Source organism: Saccopteryx leptura, chromosome 4 (genome assembly GCF_036850995.1).
Source record: "Saccopteryx leptura isolate mSacLep1 chromosome 4, mSacLep1_pri_phased_curated, whole genome shotgun sequence".
Classification (NCBI taxonomy): domain Eukaryota; kingdom Metazoa; phylum Chordata; class Mammalia; order Chiroptera; family Emballonuridae; genus Saccopteryx; species Saccopteryx leptura.
The window spans coordinates 216910731-216936307 of NC_089506.1; the positions used below are offsets into that span (position 1 = coordinate 216910731).

The window sequence follows — 25577 nt, forward strand, 5'->3', positions numbered from 1 at the left end:
AGCATTAATTCAAAAGGCATTTCTTAGGATGCAGCTCTGCAGGGGCGTGGGGAACAGCGTGAGGGATGGTGTGTAAGCTCTGGCTGCAGATAGTGGGCCGCTCGCCGCCTCAGTCACTCGGTGCCAGCGTGGGGGAGGTAGTTTCGGGAGGGGCTGAGCCCGTGCGGGCAGCATTTCCCGGGGCTGAGCGACTCAAGTGCCTGGAGGAGGGAGTGAAGGCCCAGTCCGTCTTTCTGAGTGAGGCACTGGGGCCCGGGCAGCAGGCGGCCTGCCCGTGGGCACTGGCAACACGGGCCCTGTCCCATGTGGCTGGGCAGAGGCGTGCCGCCCCTCGCTGCCCAGGGCGCAGATGCCATGTGCCCAGGAGCTCGTTGATCACCTCTCTGCTCCTCTGGCTGCACCTCCCCCACCCCTGCTTCTGTGGCAGGTGGGCAAGAGGGGCAGGTGGGCAGGAGGAGCCGGCAGCTCCAGCCAATCTCCCTGTTAGTGCTCCTGGGCCTTGCTGCTTCGTGTCAAGCTTTGCAAGCACAACTCCAGCTATTTCAGCAAGAGAGGAAGGCCCCAAAGGAATTACTCTTTTTCCTTTTGTCTTTTTAAGCAGTCACCCTAATCCAGTGGTGACACTGTGCACTTGTATGCAGCAGTATCGGAGTATGTGAAAGGGGCCACATCAGTTTAGGTTTAGCCGTTCCCTGCTGGTCAGTGGGGAGATGCCAAGGTGTGTGTGTGGGTGGGGGGGGGGGGTAGGGCTTGGAAGTCTTGGCTGCATCCAGCAGAACGTCAGCCAGAAGAAGCCCCTGCTCAGGGGTCCCAGACGGAGTGGGACTCGGGGTGGCACCACGCCGGGCGTTGCTGCCAGGCTGCCTGCCTGTCAGAGGGCAGTGAACCATGCTTTACCCGGGAGGTCATACTGGGTGACCTGAAGCTTTTATGGTTCTGAGATGGAAAGTTTAGGTTCCAGAAAACTACTCTTGAAGTAGTAAATGATCTTAAAATATTGTTTCCTCCAGTTTCTGCTGTGGACCTGCAATAACTTTAGGAAGTAGAATATTACATTCCTCTCCTTAAAGATTCACGGTGCAAATTAAAATGCCACGGGCTCTGCTGGCCGCGCACATCCTCTTTATCTCCGTGTCACACCCCTGCGTGGCGGCTCTGTGTGTGCCCTCTGGTTCTCAAGTCTGGCTGCAGCTAAGGTTCCGATGCTGTTGAGCTGGAGCTCAGACACTGGTACTGATTTAGCTTTTTATTTTTACATCATTTTGGATTTGCATAAATGCACTTTTACCACATCTGCCTTATTCTGTATAGGCACGTACATTTTTTCTGGACCATTTCCATTGCAGACAAGATGCCCTTTGACCTCTAAATGCAGCCATCAGTCGATATTTCCTAAAAACAAGGACATTCTTTTTTTTTTAAACCAGAATTTAATATATAGCTAAATCACAACTTTACATTCAAAGGGGACTAAATGAGACATGTAGACTAGCTTAAATGTAAAAACAGAAAAGAAGGTTCAAAAGATCAGTTATGTTGGAATGGAATCTTAGTCATCATTAAAATGTGTGTTCAGCCCAGTGTCACAGGGTGTTCTTGGCCCCGGCCGAGCCGTTCACACGGACTCTGAGTGACAGTCGGAAGGTATTCCTGATCTGGAGCTATCGCGCTGCTTCCTGATCTGATCCTAAGGACGGTGAGGTCGTCCAGAGGATCGGCATCGCAGACGTGCTCTCTCTCGGCTTTGCCGGCTGATGGACAAGACCTGCACGTTGAATTGCTGTTGAGTTGCCCGACGTTGTTCGGATTGGAATGCAGTCTGCATTTACAGCCATTGTTCTGATCACCCCTCTGTGGCTCTGTGTCCTCTTGAGGGATTCCTCTACCTCTGCCAGTATTTTTGTTTAACCCATTGGGATATTTCTTTTGTGGTCATTATTTGTTCAGAGTTCTGAGTCAGAATTGCAGGTGGTAGTGATGGAGGTCGGACAGAGTGCCTAAGGACATTTTTCTATTAACCAGGGGACATTCCTCAAAAGCAGGACTGATGTAAAACTCTTAACTAACCTACAGCTCTTACTCAAATTTCATCTCTGTCTACTAATGTCCACTGGTTGTCACGTTTCTTTAGTCTCCTTCAATCAGAAGCAGTTGTCGGGCTGTCTTTACTTTTCGTGACCTTGATGTTTTGAAGGTCATAGGCCAGTGATGGTTTGGAATGGCCCTCAGTGTGGGTTTGTCTGGTATTTCCTCGTGATTAGGCTCAGGTTTTACACTCCGGGCAGTGAGGGCATGGAAGTGATGTCCCTGGGGCATCGTACGAGAAGACACTGTCCCATTGGTTCAGGTGGCCTTTTCCAGGTTTCTCCTGTGTCAAGTTCCTGCTCTTTTTCATTGTGTAATTAGTAAGTATCTCGTGGGAGGTAACTCTGAGATTGTAAGTATCCCATTTCACATCAAACCCAATAGCTTTGGCATCTGTTTATGATTCTTGCTTAAAACAATTGGGTGGTGGTGTTTTTTTAAGCTCTCCCGGGGATTCTCATGTTCAGCTCAGGTTGAGAACTGCTCCATTCCTGTCACCAAATACAGTTTAGGACATGCCGCATAAACCCGTGTCCTCCCGCCAGACCCGGCCCAGTGATCAGACACTCAGAGCTCCCTCCGGCCCCTGCTCTGACTCCTCTGTGCTCCCGGAGCCGGACGGCCCGTGTCCCAGTGCTCACGAGCTGCAGGGGCCCTGGCCGAGTCCTCCCTGCCTCCGGCACCAGCCTCACCTGACTGTGATGCTCTAAGCTTCTTGGGCAAGGTGTTTGCTGCTTCCTGCCTCATCCTCTGGCTTCTGCCTGGTGGACAACTCCACAAGTCATGCCCTATGGGCCACCCCCTTGGCCACCCTCTGGGACACTATTGTGCTGTGTTCTCATTTGTCCCTCCTACTGAATGAAGGCCTTTAACTATGTGGACATTTACTAAAAACTCACTAGAGGCATGGACTAGAGAAGAACCCCGAATAAGCAATTGTAGTCTGTGCTACTTACGCTGTTGGAAGGTACTTTAGGGAAGAAGACTCCCCCAAATCTAGGGTGCGGACGCCTCCTCTGGTAGGATTGCTGGGCGGCAGTCGGTCTGGAACCCCGTAAACTAACTCCAGAGGCTCCTCTCAGGAATGAGCTCCCTCCCCCCTCCCCCCTTGGCCCTGCTCTGAATCAACAGCTCCCACGGTCCTGGGAGCGCCCCCTTTCACAGGCCGCACCCTGCCTTCTAAATCTCAGCAGCAATTCTTAGGGGTGTGTCAGCTGCACCAGGCAAAGGCAGCTGTGTTCTTTAATTTTTTCATTGATCTGAGAGGAAGTGAGAGAGAGAGAAACATCAATTTGTTCCACTTAGCTGTTTCATTTTTTTTTTTTTTTTAAGATTTTATTCATTTCGGGGGGGTGGGCAGAAGCATCAACTCCCACATGTGCCTTGACCAGGCAAGCCCAGGGCCCCGAACCCGCGACCTCCGCGTTCCAGGTCCGCGCTCCATCTACTGCGCCACCACAGGTCAGGCCAGGCTCCACTTCGCTGTTTTAGTTGTGCACTCATTGGTGGCTTCTTGTGTGTGCCCTGACCGGGGATGGAACCCATGACCTCAGTGCGCCAGGACGACACTATCCAGTGAGCCATCCAGCCCGGGCCTCTCGTCAGTTTTATGCTTTTAAGATTAAAAGTACATGTAGGGTTCATAGTTTTCAGCAAGAAGAGTGGTCTGAATTGTTAACAGAAAAGGAAGGCTGTGCTGTGTGCTTCACCCGTGCCTCCTCTTTCTCTTCTCCCCGCCCTCAGCATCCTCCGGAAAGCTCTAGATAAGATTGCAGAAATCAAGTCTCTGTTGGAAGAGAGGCGGATCGGTGAGTTAGCGGACGAGGTCAGCACTCCTTGACCAAGCGGAGTGAGAGTTCCCAAGCATAGCAGTCTTGTCTTAGGGGTTGGGGGCTGTAAGGTCAGCCTGGTGTGGTGACCGCCCCTGGGTGTCTACCGGGCTCCTCGGGGCAGCCTGGGCTGGGAAAGGAATGGACGGCGCTCCCAGGGCTCAGAGGCCGGGCCTCCCGTTCTCCTCTGCAGCCCACAGGGCACCTGTCCCTCAGGTCACTCCCTCCTCTGCTGCCTCCTGACTCTGGTCCATGTTTGCTGTAGTGAAAGCCTGGCTGTGATTTGAGAGCCGTATGGGATGTCTGCAAGCCAGCCTTTCAGACGGGGTTTACACAGGGCGCTGGCCCGCCTCTCCCTGGCCCTGGCCCTTTCAATGAACCCACAGTGGGCAGGCTCCTCGCTGTCACCCTGCCAGCTGGGTCTGGAGTTGACACAGCTCGGTGTGTGAGCCGTGCCCGAGGATGTAAGGGGTGTGTCCACATCTGATCATTCTATTACCTTGTTTAATTACAGTATGTAATAGAAAATCCATGTTAAGTGTGCATACAGCTCAGTCAGGTTTTCACTAACTGAACAATGGATGAACCAGCACCCAGATCAAAGAGCAGAACATGACCAGCACCTCAGAACCCCTTCTGCCCTTTCTACTTCCTTTCCCCGGAGGGCATCCACTCACCTGCTGTCTCACCCGGGTGCAGCCTGGCGCTCTCCTCGCCACAGGCATCTAGCGGGATGGTCAGCGGTCACATCCGGGTCCTCGGGGCTGACTCGGGGGGTGGGGCAGAGCTCCCCTGACAGCTCGGGCAGGGTGCGGGCGGGCCTGGGGCGGCACCTTCCCTCGCGCCTCAGGCGTGCGCTTGCTTCCGCAGCGGCCAAGATCGCCGGCCTGTACAATGACTCGGAGCCCCCTCGGAAGACCATGCGCAGGGGCGTGCTGATGACTCTGCTGCAGCAGTCGGCCATGACCCTGCCGCTGTGGATCGGGAAGCCTGGTGACAAGTGAGGGCAGGCCCGGGGAGGGCGGCTGGCCAGGGAGGGGCTGGGACTAACGCCTGGTCCCCCCCTCAGGCCGCCTCCCCTCTGTGGGGCCATTCCTGCCTCTGGGGACTACGTGGCCAAACCTGGAGACAAGGTGGCTGCCCGGGTCAAGGCCGTGGATGGGGATGAGCAGTGGATTCTGGCCGAGGTGGTCAGTTACAGCCATGCCACCAACAAGTGAGTGGACACACCAGCCCTGTGGGAACTGGGACGGGATGTGACAGCCGGCTCCTTGCCTCCCCAACCCCCTCCTCGGTCCCCAACCTGGCCCTGCACCTGCCTGCATCGCTGTTCTTTTGTTCACCCGCAGGTATGAAGTAGATGACATTGATGAAGAGGGCAAAGAGTGAGTGTGCTGGCGGGGTGGGGGCACGGGAGGTGGCGGGAGCGAGCCCCGCCCACCACGGGTTGACCTACACGCGCCTGCCTCCAGGAGACACACTCTGAGCCGGCGACGCATCATCCCGCTGCCCCAGTGGAAGGCCAACCCTGAGACAGACCCGGAAGCCCTGTTCCAGAAGGAGCAGCTTGTGCTGGCCCTGTATCCCCAGACCACCTGCTTCTACCGCGCCCTGATCCACACGCCCCCGCAGCGGGTAAGGCGCCCCCGTGGGAGGGGCCGGCCATGCCACTGGGACCACCAACCTCACCAGATGGGCCCGGGGGTCACCTTCCCATTTCCTTCCCTCTTGTCCTCACCTTAACACCTTTACAGCCTCATTGAGCTGGAGGGTCCTGTGAGCGCCCCCCTCTCCTCTGACAGTCTGCCCCATGCCCCCCCACCACAGCAGCCCTGTTCTCTGGGCAGTGCCCGCCCACCTGCAGAGCCTTAGCAGGCCCCGAGTGGAGTGGGCCTGATGTGTCCTCTGGGCTGACCTTACTTGTGCATTGACCTGAGAAGCCTGTGCCGTGAGAGGGAAGCGCTGTGACCCGGGCCTGTCTTCCAACCCCCCGAGTCCTTCACTGCCCTGTCACCTGGGGCTGCTTCTCCAGTTTGTGACATTGCTGGCACCCTGGTCACTTATTACCCATGACAGTTGAAAAGGCTATTCTCCCCCTTCCTCCAGGTTCCCTGCCTGCTGCCCTCTGAGTTGTCCTTGTTCCCCTTAACCTAGGGTCCCCTTCCGTTGTGGCCTGCCTGTGTGGGTGGCAGTCCCCTTTTCTTTGCTCTTCTCTACTCTTGGCCCTCGGCTGCTGAGGAGAGCGCTGTAGTAGCAGGGACTGGGTTCCAGCGTCCAGACTCAGAGTGAACGTGAGGGCAGGAAAGGCTAGGAGCCCACGCTCCAAGGTTCCTCAGCTCGAGGCTGGGGTAGGGGGCTGGTGGGGGCTTGTCGGGGTGTTTCTGACCAGCCCCTCCTGTCTGCCTCCCACTGCAGCCCCAGGATGACTATTCGGTCCTGTTTGAAGACACTTCCTATGCAGATGGTTACTCCCCTCCCCTCAATGTGGCCCAGAGGTACGTGGTGGCTTGTAAGGAGCCCAAGAAAAAGTGAAGCCAGCTGGCAGACTCTCGGTCTCCTGCCGCCCTCAAGGGGCAGTGCGACACAGGACTATGTGAGCAAATAAATATCCTTCCCCTTTGACAGTGCCTCTTGGGTTTCCCTTTTCTAGACTTCTCACTCCTCCCCACATAGGGCAAGCTGGGGAACTGGAGGCCATAGGGCCTCATTTGGTCGCAGTGGGCCTTGACTGTTTTAGCTCCGGTTTGCTTTGCTTCTAACAGAGGCACTCCATGCATCACAAATTGCATTTTATTCTTGAGATTGTCAGGCTGGCTTGTGAACACCACTCACAGCTCTGAGCGGAAGTTGAGGTTGCAGCCTGCCATCTTCTTGGCATAGTGGGCATCAAAGCGCTCATTCTGGGCCACTGTGAAGACGTTTTTCCAGTCCCCTGTGACACCTGGGGAGGCGGGGAAAGGAGGAGAGAGGCTGGAGGTCCTGGCTGCAGGGCGGCCCCAGGCAGCTCAGGGCCAGCTCTAGCAGCTGCTCCCCCTTCGCCGCTGCTCCCCTTCCCCGCAGCTCTGCCCCCCCTGGCTGCAGCTCTGCCCCCCCCCCCCCCGCTGCAGCTCCGCCCCCCCCCTGGCTGCAGCTCCGCCCCCCCCCCCCCCCCCGCTACAGCTCCGCCCCCCCGCTGCAGCTCCGCCCCCCTGGCTGCAGCTCCACCACCCCCGCCACTGCTTCCCCAGACGCCCTCACCTTTCCTCATGAAGGCAGAGACGCTGTGGTCCATGACTTCCACGGGCAGGGTGGTGTAGTTGGCCATGGGGTTCTTCTTCATCTCTTTGAATGACGTGTGCTGCACAATGTGGTCCACGGTTTCCTCTGACAGGGGGCGTCCCACAAACTCCAGAATCTTCTGAATCTCCCTTTTGGGGTTCTGGGGCAGCAGGGGGGCTCTTCAGTGGAGGTCTGGGTGGTTCATTGAACAAACAAAAGGGAGGCCTCTCTAACCTTATGGCCATTTCTGGTTTTGTCCCTTGACTCTAGTACTCTGTCCCTGGAGCAAAGTTAATTGCTTTCTGCCCTTTGATCTATTAATAAGCTTTCTGGTTCTTTATGGACGAGGGCAGGGCCAGTCCTGCCATAACCATGGCCTGGGAGCGTCAGTGGCAGTAAATGGATGATGAGTGACCGCACGTGGCCCTGACCCAGGCACTGGGAGAGCTGCTGCCCAGGTGGCACTGAAGCTCGGGGCAGGGGGCAGGGAAGGTGAGGTGGGGGACCTGGGAGACTAGTGTGTGGGCTGTCATTGGGGAGGGGGCTTAGAGGGCCTTGGCAGGTCCCCATGAGGCTCCTGCCTCCCCACATGCAACGTGGAGGGAAGTGGTAGCAGGGGAGTCTCACCTCCTGTATGTCCTCGTAGAAGAGGTAGAGAACAGGGTGGGTGCGGCCCAGCTCCCACCACTCCTGCACATGCTGGTACCAGGACCCGTAGGACACTGTGGGGAAGGGCAGGGGCACAGGCGGAGGTGGATGTTAGTTTTACTGCCTCTCCACTCCACCCCCTCCTCCCTCCGGAGTCAAGCCCACCTTCCCCAGCCATGAACTTGTCCAGGAAGCTTTCCCAGGTGCCAGGGTCAGGGTGCACCTTGGCCATGCGGTAGAAGTGGTAAAAGGAGACAGCCACATCCTTTGCATTGCGGGCAACATAGACCACCTGGAAAGGCAGAAGACATACTCTACCCCGCACCACGTCATCGCCACAGCACGCCGGACACTAGCCATTCTTCTAAGTACGACGTTCTGCCCTGCACAGCATCTCTGCAGGGGAGGTTCTCTCTGGGTCTGCCCAGGAGGGAAGTAGGCGTAGAGGCTAACTGCTCGAGTTCACATAGTATAGGTATGACTGAGCTGGGACCGGACCTTGTGCTGCTGCCAGAGCCCAGCCTGGCCCCAAGAACTGAATTTTACATGAATCCAGTCTGCTCGATGCCACTCTATACAGACTGGGAACAAGGCTTGCAGAATTCCTGCCAACCGCCTCCTCCACAGGCTCCGCAAAGAGCCATACTCTCACTGGCCATCTGCTCCCACCAGAGCATGAGGTTGAGGACCTCTCCGCCTTTAAGATGAAACCAGGCCTGCAGGAGTAAGGAGACCCGCCTGACCGGGCGGTGATGCAGTGGATAGAGCTTCAGACTGGGAAGTGGAGGACCCAGGTTCGAAACTCTGAGGTCTCAGGCTTGAGGGCGGGCTTATTTGGTTTGAGGAAGGCTCACTAGCTTGAGCCCAAGGTCGCTGGCTTGAGCAAGGGGTCACTCACTCTGCTGGAGCCCACCTCCCCCACCCCCGGTCAAGGCACATATGAGAAAAAGCAACAATGAACAACTAAGGGCCACAACGAAGAATTGATGCTTGTCATCTCTCTCCTTTCCTGTCTGTCTATCCCTCTCTCTGTCTCAATAAATATATAAAACCACAGAAACCAAAATACGAAACAGATTTTAAAAAAAGAAGACATAAGGGGACCCTTCCAGAAGATAGGGCCAAAGCTGGATGCCCCAGCAGCCGTCTTCCCCGGCTTCTGCCACTCACCTTGACCTTCTGATCCAGCAGGCCCTTGGGGAGCAGAGCCAGGGGCAAGTGTGTCTTGAGGAGCCGTGGGGCTGGGGTGTCTTCCAGAACCTCGAGACCTACACCGTGGGTTGGGGGAGGTCTGGTGAGCTGGAGCCAGGGCCCTGCCCGCAGCCTCCCTCGGCCCCACATGCGACCACTCACCTGTGGGGCACCCTGGAACCTTGAACTCAATGAACGGCACCCGGATGAGGATGGAGTCTCTGTGACACTTCTCCAGGTCCCCACCGTGGTAGATCATGTCCAGGATCTCACTCACCCAGGTGGTGCCTACAGAGGAGAAGGGTGAGCAGGCCGGAGGGCGTGCCCCTGCCGGCTCAGGCAGAGACTGCAGCCCCGAGAGGGAGAGGGGGAGAAGAGGCCGGTCCTCATCACCTACCGGATTTGGGGTATGTGCTGATGAGCAGGTCGTCGGGCCTGGGTTGCCAGCTCTGCAGTGGCCCCAAAGACTCTGCAAAGTACTTGATGATAGGGATTCCTTTCACATATTCCAGTGGCGGGCGGTAGTCACCCTGGACCAGCTCCATGCTGCGAGTCGGAGGCCGGAGTAGGGCCCACCTCCCTGAACAACATCACAATGATGCCACCTGTTGAATTCTTGCTTTGTTTTAAGATAAGGAAACAGGCCCAACTGGCAGTGGCTCAGTGGATACAGCACTGACCTGGAGCACTGGAGTTGCTGGTTCAAAACCCCAGACTTGCCCAGTCAAGAAACAACTACTACCAATTGATTCTCCCCGCTTCTTCCTCCCCCGCCCCCACCTTTCTAAAATCAATAAATAAAATCTTCTAAAAATAAATAAATAAGGAAACAGGCTGAGGAAGGGTGAGCAACTTGCCCACTCTCACAGAGCTAATGGGAGCTGGGGCCGGTTCCCCGCCAGGTGTGATGCGGCCACAACTCTGCACTGCACCTGGAATCTACCTGCAGAGCTTTTAAAAACCCTGCTTCCGGTGCCACGTTCCAAGCCAATTAAATGGCTCTCAGGGCAGAACCCAGGCCCCATGTTTGGAAGCTCTCCAGGAGATTGCAATATGCACTTGAGGAAGGTCCTACTCGGAGCCCCACCCAGTGTTCTTCCACTGCTTGCTGCGTGCCGGTCTCATTCCCGTGGGCTCCCTCCGTCCTTCCCGCCTTGATCTCCCTAGACCCCTGACGTATAGAAACCCCCCAAAAGCCATTGGGCCTGTGACACCCCACCCCCGCCTTGCTTAGCCACACTCCCTCTTAGCCACACTCCCTCTTGGCTTAGAGATAAACAGCCAATTGAACCAAGGAGCTTGTTTGGAAAGGCAGAGTGTGAATAAACAAAACTGATGACTCAGGGGAAGGAGGGAAGGGATTCAGCCTGGCTGGAGGTGGTGGCAGATGGAGCTGGGATGGAGCTGAAGAGAGAGATCAAGTGATCAGAGCTATCGGTGCAGGCAGAGGGAGGTGGAGCGAGCCCACCACCAGCCTCGCTCTCACCTGACCGCTCCAGACTTGGCCTCCCGACCACCTCGGTGTGCTGTGGCTTGTCTGGGTGCAGTGTGGGGAGTGTAGAACTGCTCAGAGCTGAGTTTCAGAGGTCCAAAGTGGGAGGGATCTGGAACCAGCGCTGAGACTCGGCTGTTCTCCAGGAAGAAAAGGGTAGGATTCAGAGTGGGAGGGCCCCTCCCTGTTTGTTCCCCTTCTTAGCACCCCAGCTGGGGCCAGGATTTGGCCTGAAAACCCAAGATGTGGGTTTAGTGTGTAGAAAATAAAAGACTGAATCTAGACAAAAGGGTTGGAAAGTGTTTTGTGGGTTTCTGAGCTATAATCCTGGCTCCTGAGCTGCACTTGGACCCCCAGCCTGCCGGCCAACAGCTATCTCGAATAAACCCGGTCTAGAGAGGACGGGTGGGGGGGAAAGGTGCCTCCTCGCCAGTCTGAAGACACCAAGGGTTCATTCAGGTCACGGGCAAGCCAGGCTTTCCAGAGTGACAGGGTTTAGGACAGGGCAAGGAAGGCTCTTTTTTTAGAGACAGGAAGGGGGAGAGATGAGAAGCATCAACTCGTAGTTGTGTCACTTTCATTGTTCATCGACTGCTTCTTGTACATGCCTTGACTGGAGTGGGGGCCCAGCCAAGCCAGCAGCCGCAGGGTCATGTCTATGATCCCATGCTCCAGCCAGCAACCTCGGGGTTTCCAATCTGGGTCCTCAGCATCCGAGGTCAACGTTCTATCCACTGCGCCACCACCTGGTCAGGCGCAGCAGGTTCTTTTTTTTAGAGAAAGGAGGGGAGATAGAGTCCTGTATGCACCCTGACTGGGAGCCACCCAGCAACCCTTCTCTGGCACCGATGCTCGAATCAACTGAACTATCCTCAGTGCCTGAGGCCAATGCTTTGACCATTCAAGCCACTGGCTGCAGGAGGGGAAGAGAGAGAGAAAAGGGGGAGAGGCAGAGGAAGAGAAGCAGATGGTCACTTCTCATGTGTGCCCTGACCAGGGATCAAACCTGGGATGTCTGCATGCTGTGCCAACGCTTTATCCACTGAGCCAACCAGCCAGGGCCAGCAGGCTCTTCTTGCGGCGTAGGATGGGAATGAGCAAGAATGCTGTCTCATAATCCTGGGAGTGAGCCCAGCTCCATGGTTCCCAAGGGCCTCACTTGGATAGTGGAAAAATAGGCCCCCAGGAGGTGTTTTTCTTTCCCTGGGTTTGAAGGGGGCTTGGCCTTTGTCCTTACTATTTGGGTTAAAGTCCAAAGTCAAGCTGGGCACTGGAGGTGGGTGAGCTCTGAGGCAAGAGTGGAGTCTCCAAGCCCTCAAGAACTGGGACCTCAGAGGCAGGCGGAGGAAAGCTGAGGCGGAGAGCTGGTCCATGCTGGGCCCAGTGGCTCCTACACCCCCCTGTTCTCCTCCAGGCCCCAGTTACCAGCAGGGCCCCTCCATGCTGGACACACACACACACACACACACACACCCTGACAAACACCAGAAGGTACCCTTAACTCAGACTTTTTAATGCAAAATTGTAAAACAATAAAAACTACCAAGACCTGACTGGAGTGGCCCGGAAGAGGATTGGGTAGAGGGTGGGGACGCCGAGGATCAGATCTCCAGCATGTCCGTCCAGTGTTCCTGGGGAGACAAGGGTAGTCAGAGGCAGCGCAGGGGATGGGGGGGAGGGGTATGGTCCAAAACCACCTCTCACCTCGTCTGATTCCAAGTCCTCCTCTTCCTCCTGGGCGCCCATCCGGCACAGCCAGATCAGGTCTCCCCACAGCAGTGAGTTCTTACAGCTACCAAAGGGTGCAGGTGGCGGGAGACACAGAGTCAGGGTCACAAGCCTCGTCCAGGTTAGGCCCTGGGAGCCAAGAGGAGAACTCAGAGGCCCTGGGCCTAGACCTGGACGACTGGGCACCATCTTCCCAGAGGTCAGCCAGGCTAGGACAGGGCTGCTGGACTCACCCAGGGCACTGGCCCTCCAGGGGCAGAAGCTGCCCTGGCTCCTTCTGCAGGAACTCCTCTGCCAGGCAGATCATGTGGGCCCTTAGGGAGCAGCCAGGGTGGGGGCAACACAGGGGGCCTTCTTCATCCTGGCAGAGCGAAATGGGGAGTAATGATGTAGCTGACACTCATAAAGAGTTTCTACGGACCAGACACCGTTCCAAGGGCTTTGCGTAAAACAACCCTATGAGGCAGGTACTACTATTATTTGTATGTTATAGATGAGGAAACAGGCACGGAGGGATTGAACGACTTGCCCACAGGGACTAAGCTGGTCAATTGTGAGTATTAGCAATGGTCCTACACAGCATGGCCACTGCAGCTGGACCAGAGTTCCTTGCAGGCTAAGTGATCTCCAGCAGGTCGCTAAATCTCTGAATGGCAAGTACAGCCATGTGCCACACAACGTTCTGGTCAATGAGGAAGCGCATATATGATGGAGGTATATCACAGAGCCTAGATGTGTAGTAAGCTACACCGTCGAGGTGTACGTGCACTCGATGATGTTTGCACCACAAAATTGCCTAAGGACACATTTCTCAGAATATATTCCCCCAGTTAAGTGGCACGTAACTGTATTCTATTTACTTATATTTACTATGAGAAGTCAGACCTATCATCTCAGTCAATATACAAAATATTACCTGCCCTGTTCTACAGGAAGGAATACTTTAAAAATTGAATATACCCTTGTGGAGTGGAGTGTGGGGGAGTGGGAGCAACTGGTAATAGACTAAATAAAATACAGTTGACCCTTGAAGAACACAGGTTTGAACTGCAGGGGTGCACTTACACAAGGATTTTTTCCCCAATAAATACACAGTGGGCCCTCCGTATCCCCAGGTTTTGCATCTACAGATTCAACCAATCACAGATTAAAAACAGTATTTTTTATCTTGGATTGGGAATTCACATACGCAGTGGTCTGACTATATGCACTGTTCTACATTTTATATCAGACACTTGAAAATCCAAAGGGGCAGGGAGATACTGGAACCAATCCCCTAGGGCAGGGGTCGGGAACCTGTGGCTCACGAGCCAGGTGTGGCTCTTCTGATGGCTGCATCTGGCTCACAGACAAATCTTTAATAAAAAAATAACGTTAAAAATATAAAACAGGCCCTGGCCGGTTGGCTCAGCGATGGAGCGTCGGCCTAGTGTGCGGAGGACCCAGGTTCGATTCCCGGCCAGGGCACACAGGAGAAGCACCCATTTGCTTCTCCACCCCTCCGCCGCGCCTTCCTCTCTGTCTCTCTCTTCCCCTCCCGCAGCCAAGGCTCCATTGGAGCAGGGATGGCCCGGGTGCTGGGGATGGCTCTGTGGCCTCTGCCTCGGGCGCTAGAGTGGCTCTGGTCGCAACATGGCGACGCCCAGGATGGGCAGAGCATCGCCCCTGGTGGGCGTGCCGGGTGGATCCGGGTCGGGCGCATGCAGGAGTCTGTCTGACTGTCTCTCCCCGTTTCCAGCTTCAGAAAAATGCAAAAAATAAAAATAAAATAAAAATAAAACATTCTCATGTATTACAATCCATTCATTTCCTACCGCTCATGTTCATGGTTGCGGGTGGCTGGAGCCAATCACAGCCGTCCTCCGGGACAACACCTAATTTTTATTGGATAATGCCTAACGTACACGGGTCGTTGTATGGCTCTCACGGAATTACATTTTAAAATATGTGGCGTTCATGGCTCTCTCAGCCAAAAAGGTTCCCAACCCCTGCCCTATGGATACCCAGGGAGGATTTTTTAAGGGGAAGTAAAAAGTTATACTTGGCTTTTCAACTGTGCAGGGGCAGTGCCCCTAACCCCATGTTGTTCAAGGGTCAGCTGTACATGATATGTCAGAAAATGTGTTTATTAAGACTTAAAAAAAAAAAAGCCCTAGCCTGACCAGGCTGTGGTGCAGTGGATAAGGGTGTTGGCCTGGGATGCTGAGGACCCAGATCCAAAACCCTGAGGTCAAGGGCTTGAGAGCAGGCTCATCTGGCTTGAGGGTGGACTCGCCCACTTGAGCGTGGGATCATAGACATGACCTCATGGTCTCTGGCATGAGCTCAAAGTTGCTGGCTTGAGCAAGGGGTCACTGGCTCAGCTGGAGCCCCCCTCCTATCAAGGCACACATGAGAAGCAATCATTGAACAATATTCTTAAGTGCTGAAACTACGAGTCGATACTTATTTCTCTCCCTTTCTGTCTGTCCCTTTCTAATAAAAAGTAAATAAATAAATAAATTTAAAGCCCTGGCTGGATAGCTCTGTTGGTTACAGTTTCATCGCCAAGCAGAGAGGTTGCTGGTTCGATCCAGGGCACATACAGGAGCAGATTGATGTTCCTATCTTCCTTCATCTCTTTCTAAAATCAGTAAAATAAACATTTAAGAAAAAAGGAAAAGCAGGGAAGTACCAAGAAAGTTGCCATTTTATATGGCCAAGGAAGACCTCCCAGAGAACAAGCAGCACTTTGCAAGGCTGAAGGTCTAGGAAAGAACTGTGCAGAGAAAGGGGAAGGGCAAAGGCCCCGCACGGGAGGGGACTAATGTCGAGGAATGACCGCTAGTACTCTCATCCCCGTTTTAGAGATGGAAGCGGAGCTGCCAAAGGGGGTCAGTGGGCAGCGCGACCCTCAGAGAACAGCTTGATCCTAAATTGTCGAGAGTAGGTAGCGCCTCTCACCTGGAGCGCGTGCGCGCACAGGGTGCAAGGGGCCTCAGCGTCCTGGGCTGGTTGGGACTCGATGTCAGCAAAGGGATCGGCCGGGCGCTTGGAGGCCAATACCGGGGGTGGCAGAGGCCCGAAGGCCAGCGGCACGTGCGGAGGCGGCGGCGGGCAGAGCTCACGACGGAAGTCGGCGCGCAGCCAGCGAAGAGTGAGCGGGAGGCGCGCCCAGGGCGGCGCGCGCAGCATGTGGGCCAGCACGCGCAGGTGGAAATCGAAGGTGGCCTCGCTGCGCAGGCGTGGAGCCACGTGGGCCAGGCGGCGCGATGCTTGTGGGTGCTGCCAAGCCCACTCGAACTGCGGGCAGGAACTAGGGTTTCAGGACCGCCCAGGGAGGGCCCCACGCCCCAGCTCATCTTCCCGCCACCCCAGTCTCCTTTCTTACCCGAAGGGCGGCCACGGCAGAAGGGAAGCCATGCACGATGAGCACCATCTCCCTGGGGAAGAGAACGGGGGAGGCGGGGCGCAGCCTGTAAGCCCCCCACCCCCTCAGCCTCCACCGTGTCAAGCTGAATCCCCTCGCCCCGGTTCTCCTTCAGACAGCCAGAGAGGGTAGTCCTCGCAGCTGGCGTCAAGACCAGCCCAGGAAGCCCTGCCTCCTTCTTAGAGATCTCTCCCTCGCACATGCCAGCCTCGAGCTCCACCTCCAGTCCAGGGACTTAACTGCCCTCCTCAGTGCCTCCCCCTTCCAGGCTATCTCCCATCCCAGCCTTGTCCACCCAACCCAGTCGCCGGACCAAGCCTAAGTCATCTGTCCACTTGCTCCCCGGCCCCGCCTGGGTCCCACAGCCTACCCTCCCATGTCTCCCCCCGAGACAAGCCCACACACGTCTCTAGTCGCGCCAGGCCTGTTTCACAGCCCCACTCCGGCCCCGCCCACTGTCACTGGCCTCTCCCTTGTGGGCCCCGCCTCCTCCTTGAAGCCCTCCACCTGAGTAACCCGCACCGTCTTACCAGGGCCCGCGCCCGCTGGTTCGCCAGGCCCCGCCTTTTTTGCGGCCCCCGTTGTGCTGCTGGACCCGACGAGCGGGGTTGACCGTGAACCCCACGTAGACGCGGCCACGGTGCCGAGGGTTCAGGCAATAGAGCAGGTAAACACCGAAGAAGCGCCCGGGCCTTGTCGCGCCTCCCGCGGGGCCCATCAGGCCTTGTGGGTTGATTGCTGCGGCCTCTGACCTCGGGGAGGACTCAGTTGCCAGGGCCGCAATATGCTTGTGTAGGTGAAAGCGCTTGGGGGCGATTTCGAGGTACCCTAGAGGCTGCAGCAACGCAGGTTGGCGCACCCTCTCCTGGCTGGAGCTAGGGTGTACAAACTCGCCGGCGGAACCCCGCTGTGCAGGCGGCGGACACCGATTAGCGTCGCCTGGGGCCGAGTCCGTCCATATGCAGACTCTGATTGGCTGGCTGGCGGTAAGCGCGAAAACCCAAGACAGAAAACTGGGCTTGCGTGAGGGCGGAAGTGCCGGGTTTACGGACGCCTTAGTAAGGGCGGAAGTGGAGGCCTCAGCGGAAGTGGCACCAGGAAGGGTGGAAGTAGTGTGACCGGTGTCTCAGCTGGGGTTCTGCCCTCGCTGGGCTGCTGCCCCCGCTGGGCTGCCGCCATGGAACTCAGCGCGGACTACCTCCGGGAGAAGCTGCAGCGGGACCTGGAGGCAGAGCACGTGGTGAGTTGAGCGGCCTGGATTCGCCCAGCGTGGGGAAAAGGGCTCCTGGGTGAGCAGTTTGGCATCATCCACGCCGTTCTGCCCCATAGGAAGTGGAGGACACGACTCCCAACCGTTGCGCGTCCAGCTTCCGAGTCCTGGTGGTGTCGGCCAAGTTCAAGGGGAAGCCGCTGCTTCAGAGACACCGGTGAGGCTCGGGGAATACCTCGCTCAGCGCGGTCCCACCTCCTAGACCACAACCCCGGACACTCCCCGCAACTCTCGTCCCTCATCCCCGCCAATTCGACCCAGAACCGTGGACTACGACCCCGAGGATCGTGCCTTCTCGGCCCTTACATCAAGACTTAAGCCTTCTACTTCTCTTGTTCCCAGGTCCTGGGGACTCTAACCTGGGGACACCTCCAATCTCCTGGGTCAACCCAGCTTTGGAGACTTACTCAGGCTCCTACCATTTCCTAACCCCATCTCTCCCCCCAGGCTGGTGAACGCGTGCCTAGCAGAAGAGCTTCCGCGTATTCATGCCTTTGAGCAGAAAACCCTGACCCCAGAGCAGTGGGCCGGTGAGCAGCAGAAGTAAGGGACCAGGACGTGCACAGCTATTAAATTATGAATCAGAACCCGCTTCTTCGTTGGTGTGTTGTGTGTGGGAGGAGTACTGAGGCTGGGGCTTCTTCCTGCCCTGCTACTCCATTGCTTGACCTAGTGCAAGTCCCTCTCCACACATAGACCTCTGTGTCCCCTTGTCAGATGAAAGTTCAAGCCTTAAAATCCCTTTCAGGGCAGGCCGCACAGGCCTTTTCTGTAATCTTGGTAGACCCTTAGGATTACTGCCACTACCCAACCAACCCACCTATCTGTTGACCATTGCTGGGTGTTCCTGTCCTCTGCCAGCCTTCAAGATGAGAAAATGCTTAGGGTTGCAGGGTGCTGGCCAAACATTTCCCTCTTGCCAACATCTCCCCAAAGTCAGAAGCATAATAGAGGATCCCACACTTCTGCAGGTTCCCTCAGGTGCTTTCCGACAGCAGGAATACTGATGAATTTTGGCCCACTGGGGAAGGTCCAATGACCATTTAGCCCTGGGTTTGATGTGGCCACAGATACCCTTGGGAACACCATGAGATTTTCAGGAATGGAGGTCTGGGCAGAGGATAGGATTGAGAGGAAAATAGGAAAATAAGGCCAGCCTGAAGCCATGAAATTGGGGCAGGTGATGGCTTTAATATCAGCTTAAACACAAATGGTAGGATTGGTAAGGCCTTGCACAGATGAAGTCCCTGAGACCCAGTTGGGCCAGGGCTCTTTGGGAGAACAAATTCCAGGTTTCAGCCATCCCACCCTCCCTGTTCCCCTGTGTTTTGAAGGCCAGTTTCTTGGCCCCTGAATTGTCTCCACTCCCACTTCTGTCTCATGTTCCTATCAGAGGGAGATGGGTTGGTCAAGCTGAAAGTCATGGTGATGACAGGTTCACCCTTCTGGGTTCCAGGGATCCTTTCCTGAACCTATTTCGTCTCCTGGGCCAGGAGGAGAGCTAGTGACCGAGTCCCTCAGAAGAGCCCATCCCCCTTTACAGGAGAGCTTCAGAGAGGGAACCTCGCCTCTTTGACAGGCCCAGGCTCCAGATTTTCTGATTCTCCACCACATCCCTGATTGGATGCGCCTACTGCATTCACAGAGTTGCGTTATTTTTCCCCACTTTATAGATGGGCCTAGGAAGACTCGCCCAGGGTAATACGGCTTACGTAGGGAGGGTGAGACCAAAATGGGCAGACAGGGACGGTGTCACGGCTGCCTGACAGTGCTCTACCCAGAGGGTTTTCTCTGGCATGCTGAAGAGGAAGAAGGGGACAACAAGTGGGACATTAAATCCTTGCTGTCCTTGTGTAATGTTACCCAAATTCTCCTGTGGCCAGGACACCCCTTCCCAACAGCCCTGTGTCCCAGCTCGGGGCTCCGCTGCCAAGTTGGGAATCGGAAACCCACTTCCAAGCCCTCAATTGATAGGGCCTGACAGGTCTATGCAGGTCCCTCTCCCAGAGGCCCGGCGCAGGTAGAACCCACAGCCAGGGCTCAAGTGGCCACAGCACTGCACAGGAAAGGCTCTGACCTAGAAAGGGAGACTTCAGGCATGACTCGGGACCTGCCCTTCAAGCCCCTCAACTATGCAGCGTAAGATTTTATAGATTGATTTTACGGAGAGAGGTTGGGGGAGCAAGAAGTATCATTGCTTCACTTGAGTTTTGTTGCTTGATACCGGTCATGTGCCTTGACTGGGCAATCCCGGGGCTTGAACACTGACCTCAGCCTTCCAAGTGGACACTGGCTCCTTACTAATGGACCCCTGGGGCCTACCGAAAGATGTCATGAAGTGCTAGTTGTTCATTTCCCCACAAGCACCAGTGTCAATATGGATGCAGGTAATCTGATATGAGTGACTAGAAAAGGCAGATTTGGGGTAAACATGAGGGATACTGAGGCCCCAGGCGAGGGCCTTGAGGACCTTAAACCTGCCCTCCAGAAAACAGCAGGCTCCCAGAACACAGCCGAGCGGGCTGGCATGCACTGCCAAGACCTGCTCCTGTGGTCTGGGCATTCGGAGGCGTCCCTCAACCCCTGCCGTGGGTCAGTCCCACCAAGGCTACCGAGGGGGGAGCGCGAGCATGTCAGGTCAGCAGACAGCATGCGGTGACCAGTCACCAGAGGGAGATACCAGAAAATAAAGCCATTTTATTTTATCTGCCACTGCGGCCTGGGGGGTAGGAATGGGAGGGGAGGGCGACGACGCCGTGGGCCCCAGCGGAAGGCCCTGGAGGCTTCTACTTGGCCTGGACTGTCTCCTCCAGCCTCTCCAAGCGCTTCTGTAGCTCCTGCACCGTGGCCTGGAGCTTCCGCATCTCCTCCTCCAGCCGGAGTATGGCGTCCTGGAGGGTCCACGCGGCATCAAGCCCGGCTCCGGCCTGGGCTCCCCCAGCCCTGCCACCCACTAAGTACCCCAGGGCGTGGGCCCTTCTATCTCTCAGCCACTTGCCTGCCAGAGAGCTGCAGGCCTATAATCTGAAACTTGTTTCCCAAGGCCACAGGATTACCCGCTCCCAGCCCCCTGGGAGTTTGGGCTGCCTCAAAGGCCAGCTACCTCCTGCTGGGTCAGTGATCACAGCCACAGAGCCCCTGCCGTACCCTGGCTTCCCAGCCTGATCCCAGCCTCCCTGCCTCCCAGCCCGTTGCCCCTCACCGAGCTGGCAGCGCCACTGGCCTCTGGTGCTGTCCTCCTGCGCCCAGTGTCCAGGCCCCGGTTGACCCTCAGCTCCCGGCTCTTGGGAGGCACATAGCCATCCTTGAGGGAAATGAGGAGGGGCCCAGCATTCCGACCCCCCAGCCACTCCTCAGCTGTAAGGGCGGCATCCGGCCCTGCCGTGGGTGGGTACAGGTCTTCCTGGAACAGGTCCGACTGTGGGCAAGCCGAGTGGTTAAGAGTGTGCCCAGGCCCCACTACCACCCTGCCACTCCCCAGCCTGAGCCCAGGGAGGAGCATGGGAGCATCACCTTTCTAGGCACTGTCATGGCAATGGGCTCACACCTTCGCTCATGCAGCTTGTAGAATCTGCGGGAACAAGAAGGTGAGCAACGGCCACAGCATAGCTGGGCTGCGACTGGAGGTCAGCATCACGCAAGGCGCAGGCTCAGGTCGGGGTCAGGGGTCAGTCACCTGGCAATCTCACACTTGTTCACCTCCAGGCCACGTTTGGGCATGTAGCCCATGCCCCGCTGGGACTCCTTGGAACTGAACATGGAGAGATAGTGCAGAAAGGGGGCCTCCGAAGTAATCTCAAAGTACCGGATGGAGCTGTCACCCTGCGGGTGGTGGGTGCAAGGGAAGTGAACACCGACCGGTTCCTGCAGCTCTGGGCCTTTCTGAGTCTGCCCACCTCCCTCCCTGACCCCTGTCCAGCTGGGCCACCTTGCCACAAAGGTAGACGATGTTGGTGTCAGGGTCAAAGAAGGGCAGCAGGACGCCGCTGCTCGTGTCCAGCTCCTGCAGAGACAGTGGCTCCTCCAGGTGCTTCTGTAGAGACAGGTGGGAGGTGACAATGAGCTGGGCCACACCAGGCCCCGTGCTGGCCTCCCCTGGGCAGTGACCCAGGGCGGGGTGGGAGGGGTCCCTTCCAAACCAACCACCGGAAGCCCCCATGTATGTCAGCGGGTCAACAGGCCCATCGGCATTGGTCAAGGCAGAGACCAGACCTCCAGTCTCCAGACTCTCGGCACTCACCGTGTCCCAGAGCGCCACCTGCCTCTCGCTCATGCGGCTGAAGCCCGTGGTCAGGATCTTCCCATCAGCTACAAACACAGCGCGCACAGGCCGGGTCCCCTCATGAGGACGGTCCTTCTCCTGGAAGGAAAGGGAGGTGCTCAGTCAGACACCCATGCACACACCCTAAGGGCCACACCCCAGCCAGGGGCAAGAGAGGGCAGCATCTAAGGGTCCGACTGGTGGTGGGTAGGAGGGATGAAGGTCCCTGTGTCAAGGGTCACGGTTCATGGCAACTCACAGCTACAATAGTGCCTTTGCGGGGCTCGATGATTCGCACACGCTTGTCGCGGCAGGAGGTGCAGATGAGGGCGCCGTCCCGGCTCCAGTCCACGCTGTAGATTGTGTCCGGGTGCACATCCGCGCCCAGCGTCAGCACGGCCGCCCCAGTGCCCACATCCCACACCAGGATCACGTTGTCGCAACCTGGGCAATGCCCCAGTGTCAGAAGCCACGAGCCTTCCCCGTCGCTGTCAGGTGACCAGCCCACCCCTCGTCCCCTAGGCACCTGCACTGAGCAGCACATTCTGGGCCGTGGGGTGCCAGGCCACGATGCCCACACGCTTGGTGTGGCCCTCCAGGGTGACGACAGGCTCCCTCAGGGGCAGCGTCAAGCCCCCGTCAGGGACCTCCCATACCTGCAGAGAAGGGATGACTGAGTCTAGGGCACTCCAGATGAAAAAGCCCATTCCAGAGACCCCTCCTGGTCCCTGTCCCCACCCCTGCTCACCATGACTGTGCAATCCTCGGAGCCACTGGCAATGACATTATCGTTGTGCGGGCACCAGGCAATGTCCAGCACAGGGGCTGTGTGACCACAGACCATGGGCACGTTCTTGTCCACACGTCCAGTCTAGAGGGCACAGCAGGGAGGTGCTTTAGCCCTCCAAACCCAATCTGTCTTCCCCACCTCCCTCAGAGAGGAAGGCTGCCGGACCCCTGGGACATGGATCGGGCCTCGGGTGGGAGGGCTTGGTCCTCCGTTCGCCCCAGGCCAGAGTTGTCAGGGCATGTCTAAAGGGCTGGCCCCAGGAAGCACAGACTGGGGGTGTGGGACCGGGCACCAGGGCCACGCCAGGTCGTGGTCCAGCCTTATTGTCACATCACGGCCAAGTTCCTGCCCTCTCTATCTCAGTTTCCCATTCGTGCCCTGGGTGCGTCCACCACGCCCAGCTCCTCTGAATGAGGCTTCCGTGGCACCCAGGCCAGGCCAGGGGCAGGGGGTGGGGAAGGGGGAATCCGCTGCATTAGGATTAGCATTCCCCAGGGAAGTGTGTGTGAGAGGTTGTGCTGTGGACACAGGTCTTTCCAAAAGGAGAGAGACCAGGAAGTCTGTCATCACGGCCCCCAGACAGGAGCAGAGGTTTGGAAACGGCCACTTCCGGGGACAGCTGGTGCAGAAGGGCTTCCTGCGTGAAGAGCAGGCTCAGCTCCCACCCTGACAACCACTTCCTCTTCTCTTTGCTTCCATCGGCCCTTTTAAGGTAACAAGTTAGGGCCCATCTCCCCTTCCTGTCTCACCCCCCAAGAGTACAGCAGTGTGCTGGGAGTAGGGGTCAGCAGACAGCAGGGGGAGGGGACAGGATTCCAAGGAGGGCAGGGCTGGGGCAGAGGAGGGGACCCTCTTACATCATCCATGCCTGTGCGCTGGGGGCCAGAACTTACCGGGCTCTGACAGGCCCAGACCCGAAGTCCCTTCCGACTCGGAGAGCACTGCTGGGCCTGCCCAGACCCCAGCCCATCCCTCTCTGTGCTCCTGAGGGGAGAAGGCCCCGGCTGAGACTTAGGAGACCCTGGGTCTCAGGGACTCACTGTGTGATCCTTCTCATGTCATCTCTCCTTTGAGATTCAGTTTCCATACAAGAGCTGGGGAAAGCTTACGGCTCATTTGACCCAGCTCAGTTTTACAGGTGACAACACTACGGCCCAGGAAGGCTTGATGACAGCCCCTTGCTCAGAGCCCCCAGGGGGCCACCGGAGGTGGGGCACTGCTGCTCCTCCGCTCCACAGGCTCACCTTGCCCAGGGGCAGCACCAGGAAGGCCCCTCCCCCGCTGGCCTCACAGATCAGGGCCACAAACTTGGGGTTGACAGCGCAGAAGCCACTGTCCCAGGTGGTCTGTGAGACGCGGACATCCTCATAGCACTGATCGGCCTTGGCTGGCTGTCCAAACACGTGGCGGAACTTGCTGGAGCGAACGACCTGCCGGCTCATCCTGGGGTGGGGGAGGGGGGCACATAGGTTGAGAGCTTTCCTCTCTTCAGGTCAACTCTGACCCGACAGCGGTCCCTGTCTCCCCCAGGACACCCCCTCAGCCTGGCGTTTAAGGTCTCAGCGAACGCCACCAGCGTCATCACCCAGGGCTCCCTGCTACCCTCACACCCCTCACTACCGGCCGACCTGCAGGCCACCTTCTCCACAGCCCCCCAGGCCTTGCTCCTGCACCCTGGGCCTCAACAGAGCCTGGGGAGGGGCAGCCCCGAGTGCCACTTGTCACCCGACAGGCTGATGGACACAGCCTTTCTCTCTGATGCTCCCACCGTGGGGCAGGGGGTTTCTCTGTCTAGGAGTCCAGCCCTCACGTCCCTCACGCCCACGTGGGAGCTTCCTAGAGTCAGGGGCAGGGCTGGCCTCCTCCCGTCCCGGCACGGGGCTGGACACACACGGAGAGAAAGGCCCATGGGCCTGCCCGGGAGGCGGTCCTTCAGTGTCAGGATGGCTTCCCCAGGAGGTCTCTGGGCACCACAGATGGGCAGGTGGCCTGGGGCTGGGTTCTCCTCCTCCCCAATCCTCTGCCTCTCTCCTCCACTTATGCAGGTGCCCCAAGTGCCACCTCTACCCGCTGGAACACAACACAGGAAGGGAGAGGCCCAGCTGCCTTTTCTGAGGTCCAGCTAGGATGGTTCCCCCACTGGCAGGGCACAGAGCAGGCGAAGCAGAAGGGAATGCCTCCGGCTCCCTGGGTGCGGGGATGGCGGTGCCCACTGGGTGGGCACCCTGCCCAGAGCCTCTACCGCCTGAGCTTCACCCATCCGCCCACCTTAGGGCCTGTTCCTTCCCACTGGGGACGGCAGGCCCCCTGGAGCCCCTGGGAGCGGTCAGGAGCGCGGTGCGAACGTGTGAGGAGAAGCAGTCTGGGGGCAGGGATCAGTCCCAGGTGAGAAGCCTGGGTTTGGGGAGCCAAGAGCCCCAAACCGGAGGTCAGAGGACAGGAAGCCATGCCCCACCCTGCCACCTCCCCCACCGCAGGTACCAGGCCCGGAAACCACGGAAAAGGGAACTTGGTATTTTCTTGTTTTGCTCTCAACCCCTTCCTGTCTCCGAGCTCAGGGCAGCTGCTCGGCTCACCCCACCCTGCCCCCCACCCCCACCCCCACCCCCACCCCAGAGACTCCCGTTCTGGGGACAGTCAGGTTCCCTAACATGTCCTGACCCTCTACCTCCATCTTGGCTGCCGTGGCCCCTCACCCTGGCCTCTCCTCCGAGCTCCCAGACACGCAGATGGACCCTCCCACGCACACCCACACCCTCGCGCGAGTTCCCTGCACGCAGGGCGCGCACGGGCTCTGTCCCCAGCCTGGCTCCAGCAGCTCTGACAGCCTGTCCACCCCCCACAGCCGGCTTCTGCCAAGCTCAAGCCAGCCCCACAGGTGGCCCAGGACAGCGACGCCTGGTCCCTTCCCCGGGGGTCCCAGGCTTACCTGCTGCTGATACCCCCCCAAAATGGAGGAGGGAGAGGAGGAGGAGGAAGGCGCCGGAGGAGCCAGAGACTGCCCGCTGAGGATGCTCTTGTCAAGACAATGAATGAGAAGCCCGGCCACCCGCCTCCTTAGGGGTGGCAGCGCCCCTTTGGGCGGAGCTCGTGAAAGACAGAGCCCTGCCCTCCGCGGAGGCACCGCCTCGGGCCGCCAGCCCGCAGCCTGCCTCGCCTCCCTCCGCCCAGAGCCCTGCCTCCGCTGCCAACTCTGGGCCGAAGCAGATGCTGCCGGCCAGTCGCTGACCATCTAATCTGCACTTTTAATGTCAAAATGCAAAAATACTCTGTTCCTTCTTTTCTCCTTGGGTCTGCTCCCAGCCTACCCACCATCCTCTCCCCGCACCGGGCCCATCAGGCCTTTGTACAGGCCCCCACGCCCACCCCCCAGCTGGGGCTGCTCGCCTTCTCTCCCGGGCAGGCAGGGCACCAGGTGGAGCACCAGCGCGGAGGAGGGAGACCCTGCGCGGCCGCCCCGGTCTCATGCAGGCTCCCACGCTTACACATGGGCCGCCTTGGGAGAGTCACTTGACCTCTAGTCCGCATGTCCTCCTCCAGGAGCACCTGTGCCCGGCCTGTGCACATAAAATGATTTGGAATATGGAGCACCTCTCTGTGCAGGGCGACAAGGGGG

At 57.7% G+C, this 25577-nt stretch overlaps 5 protein-coding genes and 1 pseudogene across 10 annotated transcripts in view; 2 read left to right on the top strand and 4 right to left on the bottom strand.

Annotated features, from left to right (window-relative positions):
- SGF29 (SAGA complex associated factor 29) overlaps positions 1 to 6536 on the top strand; it is a 29186-nt gene extending 22650 nt beyond the window's left edge. For all 5 annotated transcript variants that reach the window (XM_066383185.1, XM_066383187.1, XM_066383188.1 and 2 more), the window contains exons 5-10: positions 3829 to 3893; positions 4785 to 4914; positions 4984 to 5130; positions 5264 to 5299; positions 5387 to 5549; positions 6330 to 6536. In XM_066383185.1, the coding sequence (XP_066239282.1) occupies positions 3829 to 3893; positions 4785 to 4914; positions 4984 to 5130; positions 5264 to 5299; positions 5387 to 5549; positions 6330 to 6446 (658 nt within the window). In that variant the 3' untranslated portion in view covers positions 6447 to 6536. The remainder of the gene's footprint in view (positions 1 to 3828; positions 3894 to 4784; positions 4915 to 4983; positions 5131 to 5263; positions 5300 to 5386; positions 5550 to 6329) is intronic.
- Positions 1573 to 1898, bottom strand: LOC136403378 (dynein light chain roadblock-type 2 pseudogene; annotated as a pseudogene).
- Positions 6537 to 6686: 150 nt separating the features above from the next.
- On the bottom strand, positions 6687 to 10659 carry SULT1A3 (sulfotransferase family 1A member 3). The gene is made up of 8 exons (XM_066383190.1): positions 10498 to 10659; positions 9409 to 9591; positions 9174 to 9299; positions 8991 to 9088; positions 7986 to 8112; positions 7800 to 7894; positions 7152 to 7332; positions 6687 to 6855 (listed from the first exon to the last, which is right to left on the bottom strand). Exons 2-8 carry the CDS (start codon positions 9554 to 9556, stop codon positions 6743 to 6745), a joined length of 888 nt encoding a protein of 295 aa, XP_066239287.1. The 5' UTR covers positions 9557 to 9591; positions 10498 to 10659; the 3' UTR covers positions 6687 to 6742.
- Positions 10660 to 11995: 1336 nt separating this feature from the next.
- Positions 11996 to 16358, bottom strand: SLX1A (SLX1 homolog A, structure-specific endonuclease subunit). Of its 2 annotated transcripts, none has more exons than XR_010751193.1 (6): positions 16171 to 16358; positions 15602 to 15653; positions 15175 to 15513; positions 12465 to 12592; positions 12208 to 12360; positions 11996 to 12134 (listed from the first exon to the last, which is right to left on the bottom strand). XR_010751193.1 is itself a non-coding variant. In XM_066383191.1 (6 exons), exons 1-6 carry the CDS (start codon positions 16356 to 16358, stop codon positions 12105 to 12107), a joined length of 825 nt encoding a protein of 274 aa, XP_066239288.1. In that variant the 3' UTR covers positions 11996 to 12104. The 2 variants fall into 2 exon arrangements, 1 of the variants encoding a protein (XP_066239288.1); XM_066383191.1 differs by having other exon boundaries at positions 12208 to 12295.
- Positions 16359 to 16597: 239 nt separating this feature from the next.
- On the top strand, positions 16598 to 17497 carry BOLA2B (bolA family member 2B). The gene is given in 4 exon segments (XM_066383193.1): positions 16598 to 16747; positions 16750 to 16880; positions 16970 to 17067; positions 17358 to 17497. Coding segments are annotated over 4 exon segments (477 nt in total). The 5' UTR covers positions 16598 to 16599; the 3' UTR covers positions 17458 to 17497.
- A 2090-nt stretch (positions 17498 to 19587) lies between these two features.
- Positions 19588 to 25032, bottom strand: CORO1A (coronin 1A). The gene is made up of 11 exons (XM_066383194.1): positions 24891 to 25032; positions 23206 to 23404; positions 21920 to 22042; positions 21698 to 21827; positions 21431 to 21615; positions 21151 to 21270; positions 20839 to 20943; positions 20587 to 20732; positions 20424 to 20481; positions 20113 to 20328; positions 19588 to 19801 (listed from the first exon to the last, which is right to left on the bottom strand). Exons 2-11 carry the CDS (start codon positions 23401 to 23403, stop codon positions 19697 to 19699), a joined length of 1386 nt encoding a protein of 461 aa, XP_066239291.1. The 5' UTR covers position 23404; positions 24891 to 25032; the 3' UTR covers positions 19588 to 19696.
- Between the last annotated feature and the right edge of the window lie 545 nt (positions 25033 to 25577).